The 21,570-nt window shown below is 40.0% G+C and overlaps 1 protein-coding gene and 2 long non-coding RNA genes across 3 annotated transcripts in view; 1 reads left to right on the plus strand and 2 right to left on the minus strand.

Annotated features, from left to right (window-relative positions):
- LOC125883536 (uncharacterized) overlaps positions 1-17,537 on the minus strand; it is a 52,859-nt gene extending 35,322 nt beyond the window's left edge. Inside the window, exon 1 of the long non-coding RNA XR_007448569.1 lies at positions 17,472-17,537. This is a non-coding gene — a long non-coding RNA (uncharacterized LOC125883536). The remainder of the gene's footprint in view (positions 1-17,471) is intronic.
- The window catches only part of LOC125883533 (NACHT, LRR and PYD domains-containing protein 12-like), a 184,303-nt gene that overhangs the window by 105,697 nt on the left and 57,036 nt on the right, over positions 1-21,570 (plus strand). The window contains 1 exon segment of the mRNA XM_049567874.1: positions 7,587-7,760. Coding sequence (XP_049423831.1) covers positions 7,587-7,760 — 174 coding nt within the window.
- Positions 1-21,570, minus strand: part of LOC125883535 (uncharacterized) — a 108,419-nt gene that overhangs the window by 62,272 nt on the left and 24,577 nt on the right. The window lies entirely within an intron of this gene.

Consider the following 21,570-nt stretch of genomic DNA (forward strand, 5'->3'; position numbering starts at 1 on the left):
GTCTTGATGTCACAGAGGCCTCGGTGTACTCAGGAGTTTGTACAGAGATCTTCAAAAGAGAGTCTGTGATCTTCCAGAAAACAGTCTACTGCTTCGTTCATCTGAGCGTTCAGGAGTTTCTGGCTGCAGTCTACCTGTTCCACTGTTTCACCAACAGGAACACAAAGGTACTGGAGGACTTCCTGGGGACAGACAAGGAGAACTACAGATCCCTGGATGTCTTCTTACAGAGAGCCTTAAAGAAATCCCTCCAAAGTAAAAATGGTCACCTGGATCTGTTTGTCCGCTTCCTTCATGGCCTCTCTCTGGAGTCCAACCAGAGACTGTTAGGAGGCCTTTTGGGTCGGACACGCAACAGTCCAGAAATCATCCAGAGAGCCATCAACAACCTGAAGGAGATGAACATGTACGATATCTCTCCTGACAGAAGCATCAACATCTTCCACTGTCTGCTGGAGATGAACGACCTCTCAGTACATCAGGAGATCCAAGAGTTCCTGAAGTCAGAGAACAGATCAAAGAAGGAACTCTCAGAGATCCACTGCTCAGCTCTGGCCTACATGCTGCAGATGTCAGAGGAGGTTCTGGATGAGTTGGACCTGAAGAAATACAAGACAACAAGGGAGGGACGACGGAGACTGATTCCAGCTGTGAGGAACTGCAGAAAGGCTCGGTAAGTCCAGATGTGATTAACATCATAAATCATTGTAGATTAGTAGTTTAATTCTTCAAATATACACACTGTGAAATTGTTATTATTCATAAAATGTTCAAATGATGTGTCTGTTGTATTTTGTCACAGATGTTCTTGAGCTGTTTCAAATGCTGTGAGTGCAAAACATGTAGATGTTTCAGTTGGTTGTGTTTATAGCTGTTGAGTTCATCAACACAGTTCTTCTATTTATTTATAATCATTTAATATTTGAGTTTATTCACCACTATGCTTAAAAATGTAAAATAAGATCTGTATCATTTGCCAAAGGAGATTTCTGAAGTCCTAAAAACGGCTTGATACACCCGCAAATGTAATAAATTTCCCACAAACCTAATAGCAGATGCCTTCTACAAACGTAACACACAATTTTCCGCAAATGTAATAACTACTGTATTACATTTGCAGGAAGTTATTACATATGTGGGAAGGTGAAAATCTAAACTGTAATAACTTCCCACAAATGTAATATGAGACTGAATAATGATCTGTGTGGTTGTTGTTATTTGTTTGTTTACTAATACACCAGCCAATAGTGATGCGTGTGTTGACAAGCAACCCGCAGGTCGGGTGGGGCGGGTCAGAAAGTGACAGAGCAGCGTTCTGAGTAAGTTAGAAATAACTTACAGAAACACACACATACACACACACTGGTCATTCCTTGTCAGTTCACAGAATTACTCGGTGGCAGCAAATACGTCGTTTAATTGGATTTATTTTATTTTCTTCTCCCTCTTGTTAATACGGATTTCTCTGCAGCATCTGGCCTACAGTACCTGTTCAGCACCTCGGACAGCGGCACTGCGGGATGGGTTGGCTCTCATAGGGGGTGAGGTGCAGGTTGTAAGGTTTTAAAAACATGGTTTACAATAACTTAATCCTCCTCCACTCAAAAATGTGTTTTCTTCTTGTTCCTACAGATGAATGTTTTAGCCTCTCTGTGCAGAATGATGTATGACACTCGAAGGCTGTTTTCACATTTATCTGCTGAAAATGCTCATGTGATTTTAAGGGCTAGGGCTATGAGCCTATGTTGGTGGCTTATGTAGCCTGTGTTTGAACCATTTAATTAAAATATGTCTGCATATCAAAAGCCCAAACTTGAATATGTCGTTCATTCTTTGAAGTAATGAAAACATTTTTCAAGATTTAAGACTGGTCCGTGTACTTTTTGATATTAACATGGACCAAGACTGTCTGAACACTGACAGTTAAAGGCTTGCAAATAATTAATGACTGGTGAACTTAAATTAATGTAGCCTATGTGAATGCAGGAAAGTGAGAATTGCCATGTAGGTGACTGAAAATTTCCCAGACAAAATGATACATTATGTTACATTACTTTCAATAAACAGCCTTTCAGTTAAGTGTAATGTAAGGTCTCATCCACTGATTATTATTTGAATATGAAGTTTTTGATAGTTCCCGAAAATAAATGAGTGAATGGGTATGCATCAAAACTCTACCAATAAAACCAAAGAAGACGGGTAGGCGATGGTCACTTTGCGGTAAAACAGTTCAACCTTGGAACAACTTTTCACCCCTTTCCCGGTAAGGGAATTGCTCATTTGTATACACAACACTTGATAAGTCTAAATAGGCAAGAATCTAAAGGACAAGAATATGTGGAAAGAAAATGTCATTGCCTGTTGAAGACATTTAGTTAGCAACTTGTATAAGCTGCAGGTTTTTCGGATTCGTGGTTTATTCATTCAATTAGATTCAAATTTGCTTTATTGGTGTAAATATCACAACAACAATATTGCCAAAGCATCAAGAATCAGTTCAACAAAAATGAATGAATTTCATGAATTAAAACAAGAAAAGAGTAGCATAGTACTGTTAGAACTTGCTTGTTTGTGGGCGTACATGTGTGTTCGAGTTATATTATTGTATGTGTGATTTTGTATATGTGTGTGTATATGGGGAGGAAATAATTAAAAGAAAAATAATAATAGTAATAATAATAGTAATAATAATAATGATTAAAATAATTGTGATTATTATCAGTTATTTTTTTTTATGAAAATAAATGATAATTTAATCATTAAAGATTCCTTCAAGACATGTTTTAACGTATATAAATGTTTCTCTTTGAATAATAATGTATGATATAGTTTTTCCACAAAAAATTCAATTATCTTGTTAAAATCCTTAAAATGACATCTACACCTTCACCCTCATTAAAAATGCTAGAATCTATCAGTATGCCAATTTTTTCTTCATCCCAAAGGTTTCACTGTTAAGTCCATTCTCAGTGTATGTGCACTGGAGGCTTCAAGTTTCCACATCACACTTGTGTAAGCTGAACATTGGACCATGACTGGCTTTTTGGCTTTTGATATGCAGACATATTTTAATTAAATGGTTCAAACATAGGCTACATAAGCCACCAACATAGGCTCATAGCCCTAGCCCTTAAAATCACATGAGCATTTTCAGCAGATAAATGTGAAAACAGCCTTCGAGTGTCATACATCATTCTGCACAGTGAGGCTAAAACATTCATCTGTAGGAACAAGAAGAAAACACATTTTTGAGTGGAGGAGGATTAAGTTATTGTAAACCATGTTTTTTAAAACCTTACAACCTGCACCTGACCCCCTATGAGAGCCAACCCATCCCGCAGTGCCGCTGTCCGAGGTGCTGAACAGGTACTGTAGGCTAGATGCTGCAGAGAAATCCGTATTAACAAGAGGGAGAAGAAAATAAAATAAATCCAATTAAACGACATATTTGCTGCCACCGAGTAATTCTGTGAACTGACAAGGAATGACCAGTGTGTGTGTATGTGTGTGTTTCTGTAAGTTATTTCTAACTTACTCAGAACGCTGCTCTGTCACTTTCTGACCCGCCCCACCCGACCTGCGGGTTGCTTGTCAACACACGCATCACTATTGGCAGGTGTATAAGTAAACAAACAAATAACAACAACCACACAGATCATTATTCAGTCTCATATTACATTTGTGGGAAGTTATTACAGTTTAGATTTTCACCTTCCCACATATGTAATAATTTTCCGCAAATGTAATACAGTAGTTATTACATTTGCGGAAAATTGTGTGTTACGTTTGTAGTAGGCATCTGCTATTGGGTTTGTGGGAAATTTATTACATTTGCGGGATTATTACATTCAAAGCTGCAGATTTGTATTACGTTTGTGGTTTATTACGTTTGCGGGTGTAACACTTGCTTTTATCCAGCTGTTGCTGTCTCTTTTTTCATGCCTCGGCGCCCGCGACAGTTGTGGCCAGAGGCATCATGTTTTTGGGTTGTCAGTCTGTCCACGACATCTCAAGAACACCTTGAGAGAAATTCTTTACATTTGGCACAAACGTCCAGTTGGACTTAAGAATGAACTGATTAGATTTTCGTGGTCAAAGGTCAAGATCACTGTGACCTCACAGAATATGTTTTTGGCCATAACTCAAGAATTCATTCACTAATTATGACAAAACTTCACACTAATGTCTAACAGGATAAAATAATGAAGTGATGAGATTTTATATCCAAAAGGTCAAAGGTCACCTTCACTGTGACATCATCATGTTCTGCATAAAACACTTCTCTGGTCATTATTAAACGTCATATCTCAGGAACAGAAGGGGAGACATTTGGTCAGAGACTGAGTTGGTGACACTGATCTTGAAACTGTGCTGATTGTATAGATCTTCTGTGCTGTCGGGTTGAAGATGTGTGAAGCGTCTGTGTTTTAGAATAAGTAGCTTCTTTGCAGCAACATCCATATTTGAATCATTGTCTACTGTCATGGACACATATGAGTCTGGACAGACATGGATGTAAACTGTAAGTGTAACTTGACTGGTGAAGCATACGACCACGAGGCAGTAATTCTGGTCATGAATCAGCTTTTAATTAGTTTGAATTCTTTGTGTTCTTTTTTTATTCTTAACTATTTTCAGTCCATCAAAACAGGATATTTCAAACTGTTTTATCATCAAATCCATAAAGTAAATATAAAGTGTCTCTTTGACAATAACAGATTTTGTAATATATGTGTCATGTCAGATTTACTGTGTGGGGACTCTCAGAGACTCACTGTGAAGTCGTGGCCTCAGCTCTGAAGTCCAACCCCTCCCATCTGAGAGAGCTGGACCTGAGTGTCAACAGCCTGCAGGATTCACGAGTGAAGCAGCTGTGTGCTGGACTGGAGAGTCCAAACTGTAGACTGGAGACTCTGAGGTCAGTTCACTTGCTTAAGTAGGTGTTTGTTTGTTTGTTTTTGGATATATATAATATAAATCCTTGACTGAGGTTATAAAGCTTTCAGTGTTTTCAGAAATGTTGTGTCTTTCCAAATGGCTGAACAGTTGGTTATGAAAGGCAGAGAAATGATGATTTAGAACATTTAGACACCATCAAGTTTGAGATTTATCCAAACAGAATTTAAGATTCCTGAGGTTCTGAGGTTTCTTTGTTTTCATGTTAACGTCACATAATCATTTGAAGTCACAGACCTTTAGACTGCAACAATAAGCAAATAAATAGTCTGCACTGGAAACATCTTGGACTTTAAGGACAGGTTGATATTCTTTCACACTCACACGCCCATTAGGACTGCACCATTAATGGTCTGGATTCATACGTCTATGTGATCTCATTTCTAAATGACAAGCATTCACTGGCTCCTGTTTCCCTATGCATCGATGTGTTGACTGATGTGCTGTGGAACAATCCCAGTTGCTATCAAGTGTTTCCTCTATCAGTGGGATCCCCCACCCCCCTGAAAGAAAGCAAATATTTTATTGATGTTATTGACCTTGTTTATGTGCACTGCTTTGATTTGAGCTCAGTGTGAGAGTCTTTACTGTGTTTTCCTGTCACTGGGCTGCGTTTCTCTCCCTCCTCCTCGACCCACACAGGTGACGTTACTTGAGTTAACAGCCTCTGGTTACATCACTGTAAGTGGAATAAAATCTTCCAAAGGTGTCATTTCTTATTATAATCCACCTAAAAGCAAAGACAGACACATGTGGACTCCAAACTAGTGGAGCTGAAGCTGACAGGCTCCACCCCCTCCAACAAGCGTGTGTTGAGGCTCAACTGGTGTGTGTGCAGCAGCCCAGAGTTTTCAAAGTGTCTGTGTGTTCACAAGTTTTGTATCTTTGAACTGAATCTCTGTGGTTTGAAGTTTAGTTTCTCTCCTGCGTTGCTGTTTGTACTTTCAGATATCTGCCTTATTTTACCGTTTCATGTTCGCTGTCAGACGGATAAGATTCGTATGAAGTCACTGCAGATGAAAACCCAGTATTTTCTGCTTTGGCTGCTTCACAATAAAAGCTAAACAAAGCCAAAATAACAGAACAACATGGGACTTTTATTGTGAAGACACATATGTTGTGTGACATTTATGACTGTATGCTCAATGATCTCTCGTGGTCGATAGGAAACTGTGGTCTCATTTTGAAACGGAGCATCTACAGATTAATTCCATACAGGATATCTGACGATCCACTGAAGTTGGTCACAATACGAGATGATTTAGTCCTGTGTTGTTGTTGTTGTTGTTGTTTTTATCTTAGCCGCCATCTTGACTGTAAGGAAGTCAGGAGGGACAACTCCACCATCGCAGCTGAGCAGCATGTGTTGTTGTCTAGAGTCACAGCTGTAATGTAGTCGCCTGGCAGAGGTCTGCACTCTACTGAGTGCACTTTTTTTTTTAATTGGTGAAATTACAAGACAACAAACAAGGTGATACACGACAAATAAAGTGCAAAACAATGCAAGCAGACAAGAAAATGACAAAGACAAAACAAATGAAAACAGAAATAAAAACCAACAGAACAAAACAGATAGCAGTTAACATCAGTTTTTGAGTTTGGGGAGGGAGTGTGTGTGTGTGTGTGTGTGTGTGTGTCTGTGTCTGTGTCTGTGTACAAAACAAACTTAATAGGAGTGTGCTATAACATTGAGTAAGATAATATGACAATATGATGATATTTTAAATAAATATAATATAGTATAATAACCAGTAGAATAGTAGAATGGAGTATAATAATGCTAATAAACAGACAAAGAACAAATAAAATAAAAGAATAATAATAATAATAATAATAATAACAATAACAATAATAAATATGGCAAAGAGAGGAGGCAAGGCCAGACCGAGGTAACGGAGAGGCGAGCCAGAGGCCCCCCACCAGGCCCCCAGCGGGACAGCCAGAAGCCCAAGCAGAAGACAGGCAAAGCGGGAGTGAAGGCACCCCCCGACCTCCCAGCCTCCCTGTCCCCCTCTCCCTTTCTTTTCTTTTTTTTTTGCCCTATTTTTTCCTGACCAATGTTCCTTTTTTTATTTCTTTTTCTCTTACCGAGTGCACTTTGTAGTTGATGTCTGTAATCATTCCTTCTGTCCATACTGTCTGTGAAGCAGTCCCTTTATAACCTGACGCCAGTGTTACCAGATGGAGGACAAAATCCACAGTCTTGTTCTGTGTCAAAGTTCAGTTCAAACTAATATGAGGCTTCAGACGTCTGAGTTACAGTCAGTATTTAGTGTTTGACAGTGTTTTTCTTGTTGAGCTGCAGAGGAGGAACAGTAACTCAAAGAGGGAGTTTGGTGCTAAACAGTCTGTAACTTTGGTCCACACCCTCTTGATTTGGATAACTCAGACTGCTGAAGTTTCATATTAGTTTCATCTGAACTTATGAAGACATTTCTTACAGTGTAGCTGAGTTAAGAAGAGACCACTTCACACTCAGTATGGACAGGAGGAATATTTACTGCCACCAATAACTCTTTTAATGTGCATGTGGCTGTTGAACAAACTTGAACAAATGTGTCCCTCTCCTTTTTATTTCATCTGATTGTATTATTAATGATTTTTATCTACATCTTTTATTCTTCATTCAGACTGAGGAGCTGCAGGTTGTCAGAGATCAGCTGTGTTTCATTGGCCTCAGCTCTGAAGTCCAACCCCTCCCATCTGAGAAAGCTGCAGCTGAGAGACAACAAGCTGCAGGATTCAGGAGTGAAGCAGCTGTGTGATTTTCTGGAGAGTCCACACTGTAAACTGGAGACTCTGAGGTCAGACACCATTTTTTACTCCTGTGCTGAGATTATTATGATGTGAAAGTTGTGTTGGCACTAAACTGCAGACATCAGGCTGATATTTTACTGATCCACAATGAAGTCTATTTGTCTTGTTCAGTGGTTTAATCCACTTACTGTGGCAGAGCAATGTGGAGCTAAAACCTTAAAGATAAAATCTGCAGGATCTTCCTTCAAAACAGTGTATAGACTCATACAGAAATAATCCCTCTCAATCAATCAATCAATCAATCAATCAGTCAATCAATTTTATTTATGAAGCCCAATACCACAAATAACAATTTGCCCCAGATGGCTTTCCAGCATACGACATCCCTCTGTCTTTTGGACCCTCACAGCGGACAAGGACACTACCCAAAAGATGGTAGAAACCTCAGGAAGAGCAAATGAGGAGGGATCCCTCTTCCAGGACGGACAGACGTGCAATAGATGTTGTACAGAACAGATCAACATGATAAATGAACAGTAATCCATATGACACAATGAGACACAAAGAGAGACAGAGACAGAGAGAGATGCAGGACAGACAGTAATGATAATAGCTTACAACAACATTCATTTAAGTAATAATATTACAATAATAATTACAGCTATTGTGGTACAATGTGTTGTAGGTATATATTAATATACCTATATTAATATATACCTACAACATATTGTGGTACAATATGTTGTAGGTATATATTAATATATGATTGTCACGACCAAACAAAGGACCTGAACCCAATTGCACGACTCGAGAGGCAAAGTACAAAATCAAAGTTTATTAAACACAAAATGAAAATCACTCTCGAAAGAGGAAAAACTTACATTAAATCTAAGAACAAAAAATGATCTAGGAAATAAACACTAGACTAAAAAACAAACAGAAAATCACTCTACTGAGGCTGAACTGAGGAGCTGCAGGTTGTCAGAGATCAGCTGTGTTTCACTGGCCTCAGCTCTGAAGTCCAACCCCTCCCATCTGAGAAAGCTGCAGCTGAGAGACAACAAGCTGCAGGATTCAGGAGTGAAGCAGCTGTGTGATTTTCTGGAGAGTCCACACTGTAAACTGGAGACTCTGAGGTCAGACACCATTTTTTACTCCTGTGCTGAGATTATTATGATGTGAAAGTTGTGTTGGCACTAAACTGCAGACATCAGGCTGATATCATACTGATCCACAATGAAGTCTATTTGTCTTGTTCAGTGGTTTAATCCATTGACTGTGGTAGAGCAATGTGGAGCTAAAACCTTAAAGATAAACTCTGCAGGATCTTCCTTCAAAACAGTGTATAGACTCATACAGAAATAATCCCTCTCAATCTATCAATCTATCAACCAATCAATCAATCAATCAATCAATCAATTTTGTTTATGAAACCCAATACCACAAATAACAATTTACCTCAGATGGCTTTCCAGCATACAACATCCCTCTGTCCTTTGGACCCTCACAGCGGATAAGGAAAAACTCCCCCATAAAATGGTAGAAACCTCAGGAAGAGCAACTGAGGAGGGATCCCTCTTCCAGGACGGACAGACGTGCAATAGATGTCGTACAGAACAGATCAACATGATAAATGAACAGTATTCCGTATGACACAATGAGACATAAAGAGAGACAGAGACAGAGAGAGATGCAGGACAGACAGTAGTGATAATAGCTTACAACAACAATCATTTAAGTCATAATATTACAATAATAATTAAAGCTGCAAGTAGCTGTGATCGGGCCCTCGCTCTCCCGTGCCACTGTGGGGGGCCAGCAGCACGCATCACTGAAGAGGTTATATGAAAACTCAGAGAAAGTTAACACTGAGATGAGGGAAACTCTGGGTTGTCCGTTCCAGACTGAGAGCTAACTTAAAGTCTGGGTCAGTTACCATGGTGTTGGTGTTTAGCAATATAAAAATATGGCATTTCCTGTTTCCACAAGGGGGCGCTATGAGTTAGAGTGAGTATGAGAATAGGAGGTGTGCAGGGTGGGGCTCTTGTCATGTGCAGAAATTTTGAAGTAGTTAGGATGAAGTATGTGTGAGAGAGAGCTGCATGAATATGCATGACGATGCATCAAATATGGCGGCGCCATAGCGACCATGCTCCTTCACATACAGAAAAGCTTTTAATGACTTTTGATCAGCATGGACTCAGAATGATCTGTACCAAATCTGAAGTTGATTGGACAAAATCTGGTCGAGGAGTTCGTTAAAATACAACGTTGTGGAAATCACAAAATCGGTGCCAAAATGAGAAGTTTAAATCAAAATGGCCAACTTCCTGTTTGGAGAAGACCATTGGTGGCAGAGACTTTTTTGTGCGTCTGGGCAACTTACACATATGTACAAATTTTCATCTTCCTACTCCAAAGAAACCCCTATGGGGAGGGGTTTTTTTTTTTTTAATTTCTAGGGGGCGCTATTAGAGGCATTTTGTCCCCCCCCATGGGTGACGCCCCAATCAGATGCAAGAGCGCGCCATTCTTGACCTGTGTGTCAATTTTCATGAGGAGATGAGGTCGCTGAAGCCATCAAAATGCCAAATGTATTTGGTGGCAAGGGAGGTGCCATAGCAGCCACGCCCCTTGACATAGAGACAAGCTTTTAATAACTTTTTATCAGCATGGTCTCTGGATGATCTGTAAAAAATTTGAAGTCGATTGGATGAAATCCCTAGGACTAGTTTGTTAACATACAACATGTGGAAATCACGCCAAAATGACAAGTCAAAATCAAAATGGCCGACTTCCTGATTGGAGTAGACCATTGGTGCCAGAGTGTTTTATGTGCATCTGGACAACATACACATGTGTAGACGAATTCGGCGAGCGATTTGTGTATGCCGCCATCTTGCGGCAGCGCCATTGCTGCAGTGACATGAGTCAGTCATCAATTCATTATGCTGTCATTGTAAACTGACTCTCTACAATGACAGCATCATGAATAGCTGGATTGATGATGTTAGACAGTGGCCTCCGGTAACTGATGAAGGTATCTTAAATGAGTACTGATATTAATATAGAAATTAATCATTTGTTTGAGCGATAAGCAGGAAAGATTAGAGTAATAGGGAGATAATAGACTGTTAAGTTATTGAAGGCGATCAATATTGATCGCCTTCAATATGATGTGATGGTCGTCTAAAAGGCGGTGTAAAATTTCCCCGACCCATCCGGAGCTCTGGTAATTTTGACCCTCAATCAGAGACCTGTAATTGCCGTTTTTCTGGTCATCAGAAGCCAGGCGATCAATAAAATATTCTTGAATACCTAAAACAAAACACAAACATGTGTTGTTGTTGTTGTTGTTGTTGTTGTTTTTAGTCATGTAGCTTGTCCATAATGACCGCCTTTTAGACGAACATCACATCATATTGAAGGCGATCGCCTTTGTCACGCCCTAGCAGCCACGCCCTTTGACCTACAGACATGCAGAGCACAACTTTTGATCAGCATGGTCTCTGGATGATCTGTAGCCAATTTGAAGTCGATCGGACGAAATCCCTAGGAGGAGCTCGTTTAAATTTAAGTTGTGGAAATCGCCATAACGAAAAAATTAGACTTCCTATTGGGATTTTACCATCACGTCAAGAGACTTTTTTGTGCATCTCGGAATGATACGTGTGTACCAAATTTCGTTTGCCTACGACAAACTAACCCCACGGGGAGTTGTTTTTGAAAATTTGTAGGGGGCGCTATTTCGGCATTTCGTGTCAACCATGTGCAACCGCCCAAAAATATCGAATTTCAGATGTGGAAAGTTAGAAGCATTTTGAAATTTGGGAAAGGGGCAAAATTGGGACACGAAATGTTGGAATAATAATAATAATAATAATTAAAGCTGTAAGCAGCTGTGATCAGGCCCTCGCTCCCCCATGCAACCGTGGGGGCCTGAGGCACGTGGGGGCTGTGGCACAAAGCGAGAATGGAGAAAAAACCTGGCAGGATTGAAAAAAACGCAATGTTTCGTTCATCCACCAGGTGGCGCTATGAGCGTAACCAGATGTGGCCAGGTTCGTTCAGGGGTGGACCCTCATCACACATGTGAAATTTCGAGCAAATCGGACAATGCATGAAGGATTTATACCAAGTTGATGTTCCGTGGCAAAGGATGAAAAGTCGCCACAGCCGCCGCGTCAGCCTGCAACATGACAGGACACGTGTCACTGTGGAGATTCATCAACTTCATTGTCATGTGGCCACAAAATGTAGCTGATCAGGTCAGGAGCTTGAGGTTGGTGTTTGTCAGTGTAAAAGATGGCATTTCCTGTTTCCACAAGGGGGCACCATGAGCAAGATTGCCTACAAGCATATGGAGGCATTGAGGGCGGGGCTCTTATCATGTACAGAAATTTTGAAGCAGTTTGGATGAATTATGTGGGAGAGAGAGCTGCTTGAATATGCATGGCGATGGATAAAAATGACAGCGCCATAGCGGCCACGCCCTTTGACCTACAGACATGCAGAGCACAACTTTTAATCAGCATGGTCTCTGGATGATCTGTAGCCAATTTGAAGTTGATCGGACGAAATCCCTAGGACAAGTTCGTTCAAATGTAAGTTGTAGAAATCACCATAATGAAAAAATTCAAAACAAAATGGCAGACTTCCTGGATTTTACCATGACGCCAAGAGACTTTTTTGTGCATCTGGGTATGATACATGTGTGTACCAAATTTCGTTTGCATACGACAAACTAACCCTGATGGCGAGGGTATTTTGAAAATTTGTAGGTGGTGCTATTTCAGCATTTCGCGGAATAATAATAATAATAATAATAATAATAATAATAATAAACAGCGCGATTTCAATAGGGTCCTCCGTGGACAACTTCGTCATCACTGGGCCCTAATAATAAACAGCACGATTTCAATAGGGTCCTCGGATGACTTTGTCGTCACTCGGGCCCTAATAAACAGTGCGATTTCAATAGGGTCCTCTGCGGATGACTTCGTCGTCGCTTGGGCCCTAATAATAAACAGCGCAATTTCAATAGGGTCCTCCATGGACGACTTTGTCGTCGCTCGGGCCCTAATAATAATAAACAGCGCAATTTCAATAGGGTCCCCGGACAACTTCGTCATCGCTCGGGCCCTAATAATAATAAATCCTTGCATTTCAATAGGGTCCTCGCACCGCTAGGTGCTCGGGCCCTAATTAAAGCTGCAAGCAGCGATGAACGGGCCCTCTTAGTCCACACACGTCGGGGCATGCTGCCGTCGGGAGGGGGGGCGTGCACCTAGATGTCTTGTCAGCTGCAATAAATAAAAAAATAAACGTTATGTTTTACTTACATTTCCAGTATACACCTAGGCACCCAACCCACGTATGTATTTTTCCAAAAAGTAGAAGCTGAATACATGCCCAATAGTTCAAGATCTTCTGACTCTTTGAAAGTTGACATGGTGTCTCTAGCTCAAAGTATGAGGGACAAGAAGAGGTTGAAAGTCGATGAGTTTTGAAGAGGATTTGAAGATTTTCCAATTTACTTCCATTCACACTAATTAGACTGCCACCAGAGTGCCACCTATTGACTGATTTGCACCGAATTTTGCACACACCCTCATCGGGCCATGGAACACAATTAGCGAAAGTGTTGTGGTAATCTGACTGTATTTGGTCAAGATACAAAAGACTGTCTGTTTTGAACACAATGTGCAGGAATTTGTTGTTTTATATATATATATATATATATATATATATATATATTTTTTGGACTATCAAAATTCTTTTGATAACTTTCTGTCAGGAGGGTCCACAGATGCTTCATGCAAAGTTTGGTGCAAATCGGTCAAATCGCCTAGGAGGAGTTCGAAAAAGTATGTTTTTAATTTGTTGCGATTTTGCAAATGGAAAGTTACTGCAAAAGTGGGCGTGGCTTACATCACACAATTCAGCTGAATTCAGAGAACACGTAAATAGAATGTTTAACAATGTGCAACATATTATGTGGGAGTTATTAGCCAAAAACGTTTTTGCATTGAAAATAGCGCCACCTGCTGGTCATTTTTGGTGTGTCAGTTACAGGGGCCAGTCTATACCACCCCTATCAATTTTATTTCCATGAGTGTTATGGTGTTGGCACAGTGCCAAATATTAAATTAGACGGCCACCAGAGCGCCATCTAGTGGCGGATCGGTAAGTCCTTCGTCAGATATCCTCAGGAGGGCATTGACAATAATTATACCATGTTTCATGTTAATCTGTCCAACTGATGTTGAGATATAAAATACTTCAATTTAAAGAGCGCCACCTTGTGGTCATCACCCAAAATTTTGCACAGAGCCTCAGGGGCTCATGGGGAAGGGGTAACCTGAGTTTCATGTCATTCGGATACACCAATATGGAGATATGCAGTACTTCCTGTTTAGAACAAAATCTGCAGTAAGTTGTCATTTAATAACTTCAGTATTTTTTGGAATATCAAAATTCTTTTAAAAAAATTTTTGTCGGGAGGGTCCACAGATGCTGTGTGCAAAGTTTCATGCCAATCGGTGAAATTGCCTGGGAGGAGTTCGAAAAAGTAGGTTTGCAACATTTTGCGAATTTGTGGAAAAAAACAGAAGGCCGAAATGGGCGTGGCCTATGCCACAAGATTCAAAACAATTCACTGAACGTGTGGATATAAGGTTTTTGAATGTGCAATATGGGAGTTATGAGCCAAAACGCACTTTCCTTAAGAATAGCGCCACCTAGTGGTGGAAATTCAGGACGACAATAGATTAAAAAAAAATTCGCCAGGTTTGGTGAGTTTTGGGGTATGTTCAGACAGTGAAAAATGCGATAATTTTGGTGGAAGAAAAAAAAAAAATAAATAAACAGGAGAAAAACAATAGGGACCTCGCAGGTCTGTGACCTGCTCGGCCCCAATAATAAACAGCGTGATTACAATAGGGTCCTCTCGGACGACTTCGTGGTCGCTTGGGCCCTAATAATAATAATAAACAGAGCAATTACAGTAGGGTCCTCACGGACGACTTTGTCGTCGCTCGGGCCCTAATAATAATAATAAACAATAAATAATAATAATAATGGAGCCTTTGTGCTCCACTGTCTCTCAGATTAACTCATACCGCAGCGGTGCCTGGACAGCGTGACGTGTGTGGTTGTGCTGCTGCTGTGGTCCCGCCAGATGCCTCCTGCTGCTGCTGCCATCATTAGTCATTAGTCATACTTCTTCTGTTATTATACACATATGATTATTGTCACACATGTATACTGCCAGGTATTAATACATACTTTCAACATATTGTACCGCAGTAACCAGAACTATAACTATAATATTATTACTTTCATTAATGTTGTTGTAAGCTGCTGTCATTACCTGCATCTCTCTCTCTCTCTCTCTCTCTGTCTCATTGTGTCATATGGATTACTGTTAATTTATTATGCTGATCTGTTCTGTACGACATCTATTGCACGTCTGTCCGTCCTGGAAGAGGGATCCCTCCTCAGTTGCTCTTCCTGAGGTTTCTACCGTTTTTTTTCCCCCGTTAAAGGTTTTTTTTTGGGGAGTTTTTCCTTATCCACTGTGAGGGTCTTAAGGACAGAGGGATGTCGTATGCTGTAAAGCCCTGTGAGGCAAATTGTGATTTGTGATATTGGGCTTTATAAATAAAATTGATTGATTGATTGATTGATTGATTGATTAAACAGCGCAATTACAATAGGGTCCTGACGGACGACTTCGTCGTCGCTCGGGCCCGAATAATAAACAGCACGATTTCAATAGGGTCCTCCACAGATGACTTCGTCGTAGTTCGGACCCTAATTACAGCTATTGTGGTACAATATGTTGTAGGTATATATCAATATATGATAGTATGTGGATGTGACAATAATCATATGTGCATAATGACAGTAGAAGTATGATTAATGATAACAGCAGCAGCAGGAGGCATCAGGCAGGAACACGACAGCAGCACAACCACACACGTCACACCATCCAGGCACTGCTGTGATACGAGGTAACCTGCAAGACAGTGGAGCACAAAGGCTCCGGAGGAGAAGCCGAGTTAGTGACATGCAGTAGAGTCGAGTTAGTGACATGCGCAACAGGACATGAGTGTTAGCAAAAAAGAGAGAGAGAGAGGGAAGGAGAGAGAGAGAGAGAGAGAGAGAGAGAGAGAGAGAGAGAGTGCTCGGTGATCAGCAGGCCCACAAAGTCGAGTCAGCCATTGGACGACCACCCTGTCAAACCAATACTCCTGATCTGCACCAGGACATCAGGGTTAAACGTTAGGGGAGACTCAACAGAAATGACAGATGGGATATCTAAGTGTTTTCTCACATCCTTCCACACCAATAATGTGTTGTAAATGATTATGTTGTGATCAAGGGAATTTATTTGGTCTATATTATTGATAAAAAGTAGGGATTTAAGTCTTCTGGGATAACATGCTAGAGGCTCAAGACTAAGCCATAAAGCTTCTTGCCTATACGTAAAGCAGTCTCACATCATTTTGAGCTGAGCCGACCAATAGTGTAATTGTAAGTTAGGGAGAGATAAACCTCCTAATTCCTTTGGTTTAGTAAGTTTGGAGAACTTAACCCTTTGGTGTTTGTTGTTCCAAACATAATGAAAATGAAATATCAGAATTCAATGACTTAAAAAATGCCGGCGTCAGATAACATGGAAGATTTTGGAATAAGTAGTTTAATCAGGGAAGGATGTTCATTTTAATGACAACGATCCTTCAGAGGAACGATGTCAGTCAGGAGGTCCATGTCTTCAAATCCACCTGAATTTTTTGAGTTAATGGAGAGTAATTTGCCTCAGATAAGTTATTCAAATCAAGAGTGATGAAAACACCCAGATATCTGAGACCCTCATTCGTTATTTCACATTGTGTTCATCTGTTAGTTGACAACAAGTACGCTTGATACTATAAATAAGTGCAATAAAACCTTGAGCAGTAAAAAGCCAGTGCTTTATCAATACATGTGTTCAGCATGTAGAAAGCCATATTTCAATCTGCTCTGTCCCTCATTCACCGCTGCTATGGTTTACAATCATGGTTTACACAAGCACATCACACTAGTGGGACCAATGGCAAATAGTTAAAGACAAACTAAAATGAAAGCTGTGTGTATGTAGTCTGTTTAACTTAGTTTGTCACTTATCTTAAAATGTACCTGAGACAGCCTACCTGTGGACTGAAAATGCCTGGCCCATCAACATTTTCTGGTTTAAAGTTGAATTTGTAATTGAACAGCCCTGCTTTAAACACTTGATTTCAACTTAAATTTACCCTCATGATTCTTTAAATAAGTGATTTGTGTTTGGCTGCACAACATGAGTTAGTGATGATGGAGCCACTGGTGGAGCTGGCAGAGTTTAAGAGGTGAAGTCACTACATCTTTATTGAAGTAGCAGCACGTTGTCAATGATATTTATGAGAGCTGTTCTTCATTTCTTGTATTTTCCAGTCTTTAACCTGCATCCTGTTGGGATCAGCAAAATGACACAATGACAAAGTGACTCTACTCAGTTTAGGGCAAAGCTCATTGATCAGGACATAGTAATGTTGAGCTACACATTTAACACCTGAACACATCTGATTGTTTTATTAATGATTTTTATCTACATCATTTATTCTTCATTCAGACTGAGGAGTTGCAGTTTGTCAGAGACCAGCTGTGTTTCACTGGCCTCAGCTCTGAAGTCCAACCCCTCCCATCTGAGAGAGCTGAACCTGAGTGACAATGACCTGCAGGATTCAGGAGTGAAGCAGCTGTGTGATTTTCTGGAGAGTCCACACTGTAAACTGGAGACTTTGAGGTCAGACACCATTTTTTACTCCTGTGCTGAGATTATTATGATGTGAAAGTTGTGTTGGCACTAAACTGCAGACATCAGGCTGATATTTTACTGATCCACAATGAAGTCTATTTGTCTTGTTCAGTGGTTTAATCCACTTACTGTGGCAGAGCAATGTGGAGCTAAAACCTTAAAGATAAAATCTGCAGGATCTTCCTTCAAAACAGTGTATAGACTCATACAGAAATAATCCCTCTCAATCAATCAGTCAATCAATTTTATTTATGAAGCCCAATACCACAAATAACAATTTGCCCCAGATGGCTTTCCAGCATACGACATCCCTCTGTCCTTTGGACCCTCACAGCGGACAAGGACACTACCCAAAAGATGGTAGAAACCTCAGGAAGAGCAAATGAGGAGGGATCCCTCTTCCAGGACGGACGGACGTGCAATAGATGTCGTACAGAACAGATCAACATGATAAATGAACAGTAATCCGTATGACACAATGAGACACAAAGAGAGACCGAGACAGAGAGAGATGCAGGACAGACAGTAATGATAATAGCTTACAACAACATTCATTTAAGTAATAATATTACAATAATAATTACAGCTATTGTGGTACAATGTGTTGTAGGTATATATTAATATACCTATATTAATATATACCTACAACATATTGTGGTACAATATGTTGTAGGTATATATTAATATATGATTGTCACGACCAAACAAAGGACCTGAACCCAATTGCACGACTCGAGAGGCAAAGTACAAAATCAAAGTTTATTAAACACAAAATGAAAATCACTCTCGAAAGAGGAAAAACTTACATTAAATCTAAGAACAAAAAATGATCTAGGAAATAAACACTAGACTAAAAAACAAACAGAAAATCACTCTACTGAGGCTGAACTATCACTGTGAAAATCAAACAGATAATAAACATGAACAAAGTATCAAAATAACAAGACCTGACAATGGCAATGGCAAAATGGCATGGATATGACGCTGGTTCTCTGACACGAAGGACAAGATGAACTGGCACAGGACAAAGGGAGACTCAGACAATATATACACACAGGGTAAGGGCACAGGTGGAAACAATCAGGGGTGAGGCAGACAATCAGACCAGCGGGAAAACACACAGGGGAAGGAGCAAGTTGCCTGAAACGAGGGAAGAGTTAACTTCCAAAATAAAACAGGAAATCACGAGACAACATAGACAGAAGACAAACTGATTAAATTAAATTAACAACATTTCTTGGTTATGACAATGATAGTATATGTATGTGACAATAATCATATGTGCATAATGACAGTAGAAGTGTGACTAATGATAACAGCAGCAGTAGGAGGCATCAGGCAGGACCACGGCAGCAGCACAACCACACACATCACACCATCCAGGCATCGCTGCGATACGAGGTAACCTGCAAGACAGTGGAGCACAAAGGCTCCGGAGGAGAAGCCGTGTTAGTGACATGCAGTGGAGCCGAGTTAGTTAGATGCGTAACAGGACATGAGTGTTAGCAAAGGAGAGAGAGAGAGAGAGAGAGAGAGAGGGAGAAAGGGAGGGAAGGAGAGAAGGTGCTTGGTGATCACCAGGCCCACAAAGTCGAGTCGGCCATTGGATGACCACCCTGTCAAACCAATACTCCTGATCTGCACCAGGACATCAGGGTTAAACGTTAGGGGAGACTCAACAGAAATGACAGACGGGATATCTAAGTGTTTTCTCACATCCTTCCACACCAATAATGTGTTGTAAATGATTATGTTGTGATCAAGGGAATTTATTTGGTCTATATTATTGATAAAAGGTAGGGATTTAAGTCTTCTGGGATAACATGCTAGAGACTCAAGGCTAAGCCATAAAGCTTCTTGCCTATACGTAAACCAGTCTGACATCATTTTGAGCTGAGCCGACCAATAGTATAATTGTAAGTTAGGGAGAGATAAACCTCCTAATTCCTTTGGTTCAGTAAGTTTGGAGAACTTAACCCTTTGGTGTTTGTTGTTCCAAACATAATGAGAAATATCAGAAGTCAGTGACTTAAAAACGCTGGCGTCAGATAACATGGAAGATTTTGGAACAAGTAGTTTTATCAGGGAAGGATGTTCATTTTAGTGATATTGATCCTTCAGAGGAACGATGTCAGTAAGGAGGTCCATGTCTTCAAATCCATCTTAATTTTTTGAGTTAATGGAGAGTAATTTGTCTCAAATAAGTTATTCAAATCAAGAGTGATGAAAACACCCAGATATCTGAGACCCTCATCCGTTATTTGACATTTTGTCATCCGTTAGTTGACAACAAGTACGCTTGTTACTATAAATAAGTGCAATAAAACCTTCAGCAGTAAAAAGCCAGTGCTTTATCAATACATGTGTTGAATATGTAGAAAGACATATTTCAATCTGCTCTGCCCCTCATTCACCGACGCTATGGTTTACAATCATGGTTTACACAAGCACATCACACTAGTGGGACCAATGGCAAATAGTTAAAGACAAACTAAAATGAAAGCTGTGTGTATGTAGTCTGTTTAACTTAGTTTGTCACTTATCTTAAAATGTACCTGAGACAGCCTACCTGTGGACTGAAAATGTCTGGCCCATCAACATTTTCTGGTTTAAAATCCGGCCCAGTTGAATTTGTAATTGAACAACCCTGCTTTAAACATTTTTCTTCAAACATTATTTTCCAGTCTTTAACCTGCATCCTGTTGGGATCAGCACAATGACACAATGACAAAGTGACTCTACTCAGTTTAGGGCAAAGCTCATTGATCAGGACATAGTAATGTTGAGCTACACATTTAACACCTGAACACATCTGATTGTTTTATTAACGATTTTTATCTACATCATTTATTCTTCATTCAGAGTGGAGAAGTGCAGTTTGTCAGAGACCAGCTGTGTTTCACTGGCCTCAGCTCTGAAGTCCAACCCCTCCCATCTGAGAGAGCAGAACCTGAGTAACAACAAGCTGCAGGATTCAGGAGTGAAGCAGCTGTGTGATTTTCTGGAGAGTCCACACTGTAAACTGGAGACTCTAAGGTCAGACACCATTTTTTACTCCTGTGCTGAGATTATTATGATGTGAAAGCTGTGTTGACACTATCAGGCTGATATTTCACTGATCCACAATGAAGTCTATTTGTCTTGTTCAGTGGTTTAATCCACTTACTGTGGCAGAGCAATGTGGAGCTAAAACCTTAAAGATAAACTCTGCAGGATCTTCCTTCAAAACAGTGTATAGACTCATACAGAAATAATCCCTCTCAATCAATCAATCAATCAATCAATCAATCAATCAATCAGTCAATCAATTTTATTTATGAAACCCAATACCACAAATAACAATTTGCCCCAGATGGCTTTCCAGCATACGACATCCCTCTGTCCTTTGGACCCTCACAGCGGACAAGGACGAACTTCCCAAAAAATGGTAGAAACCTCAGGAAGAGCAACTGAGGAGGGATCCCTCTTCCAGGATGACAGACGTGCAATAGATGTCATACAGAACAGATCAACATGATAAATAAACAGTAATCCGTATGACACAATGAGACAGAAAGAGAGACAGAGACAGAGAGAGATGCAGGACAGACAGTAATGATAATAGCTTACAACAACATTCATTTAAGTAATAATATTACAATAATAATTACAGCTATTGTGGTACAATGTGTTGTAGGTATATATTAATATACCTATATTAATATATACCTACAACATATTGTGGTACAATATGTTGTAGGTATATATTAATATATGATTGTCACGACCAAACAAAGGACCTGAACCCAATTGCACGACTCGAGAGGCAAAGTACAAAATCAAAGTTTATTAAACACAAAATGAAAATCACTCTCGAAAGAGGAAAAACTTACATTAAATCTAAGAACAAAAAATGATCTAGGAAATAAACACTATACTAAAAAACAAACAGAAAATCACTCTACTGAGGCTGAACTATCACTGTGAAAATCAAACAGATAATAAACATGAACAAAGTATCAAAATAACAAGACCTG

The sequence above is a fragment of the Epinephelus fuscoguttatus genome, linkage group LG23 (genome assembly GCF_011397635.1).
Source record: "Epinephelus fuscoguttatus linkage group LG23, E.fuscoguttatus.final_Chr_v1".
NCBI classification, from domain to species: domain Eukaryota; kingdom Metazoa; phylum Chordata; class Actinopteri; order Perciformes; family Serranidae; genus Epinephelus; species Epinephelus fuscoguttatus.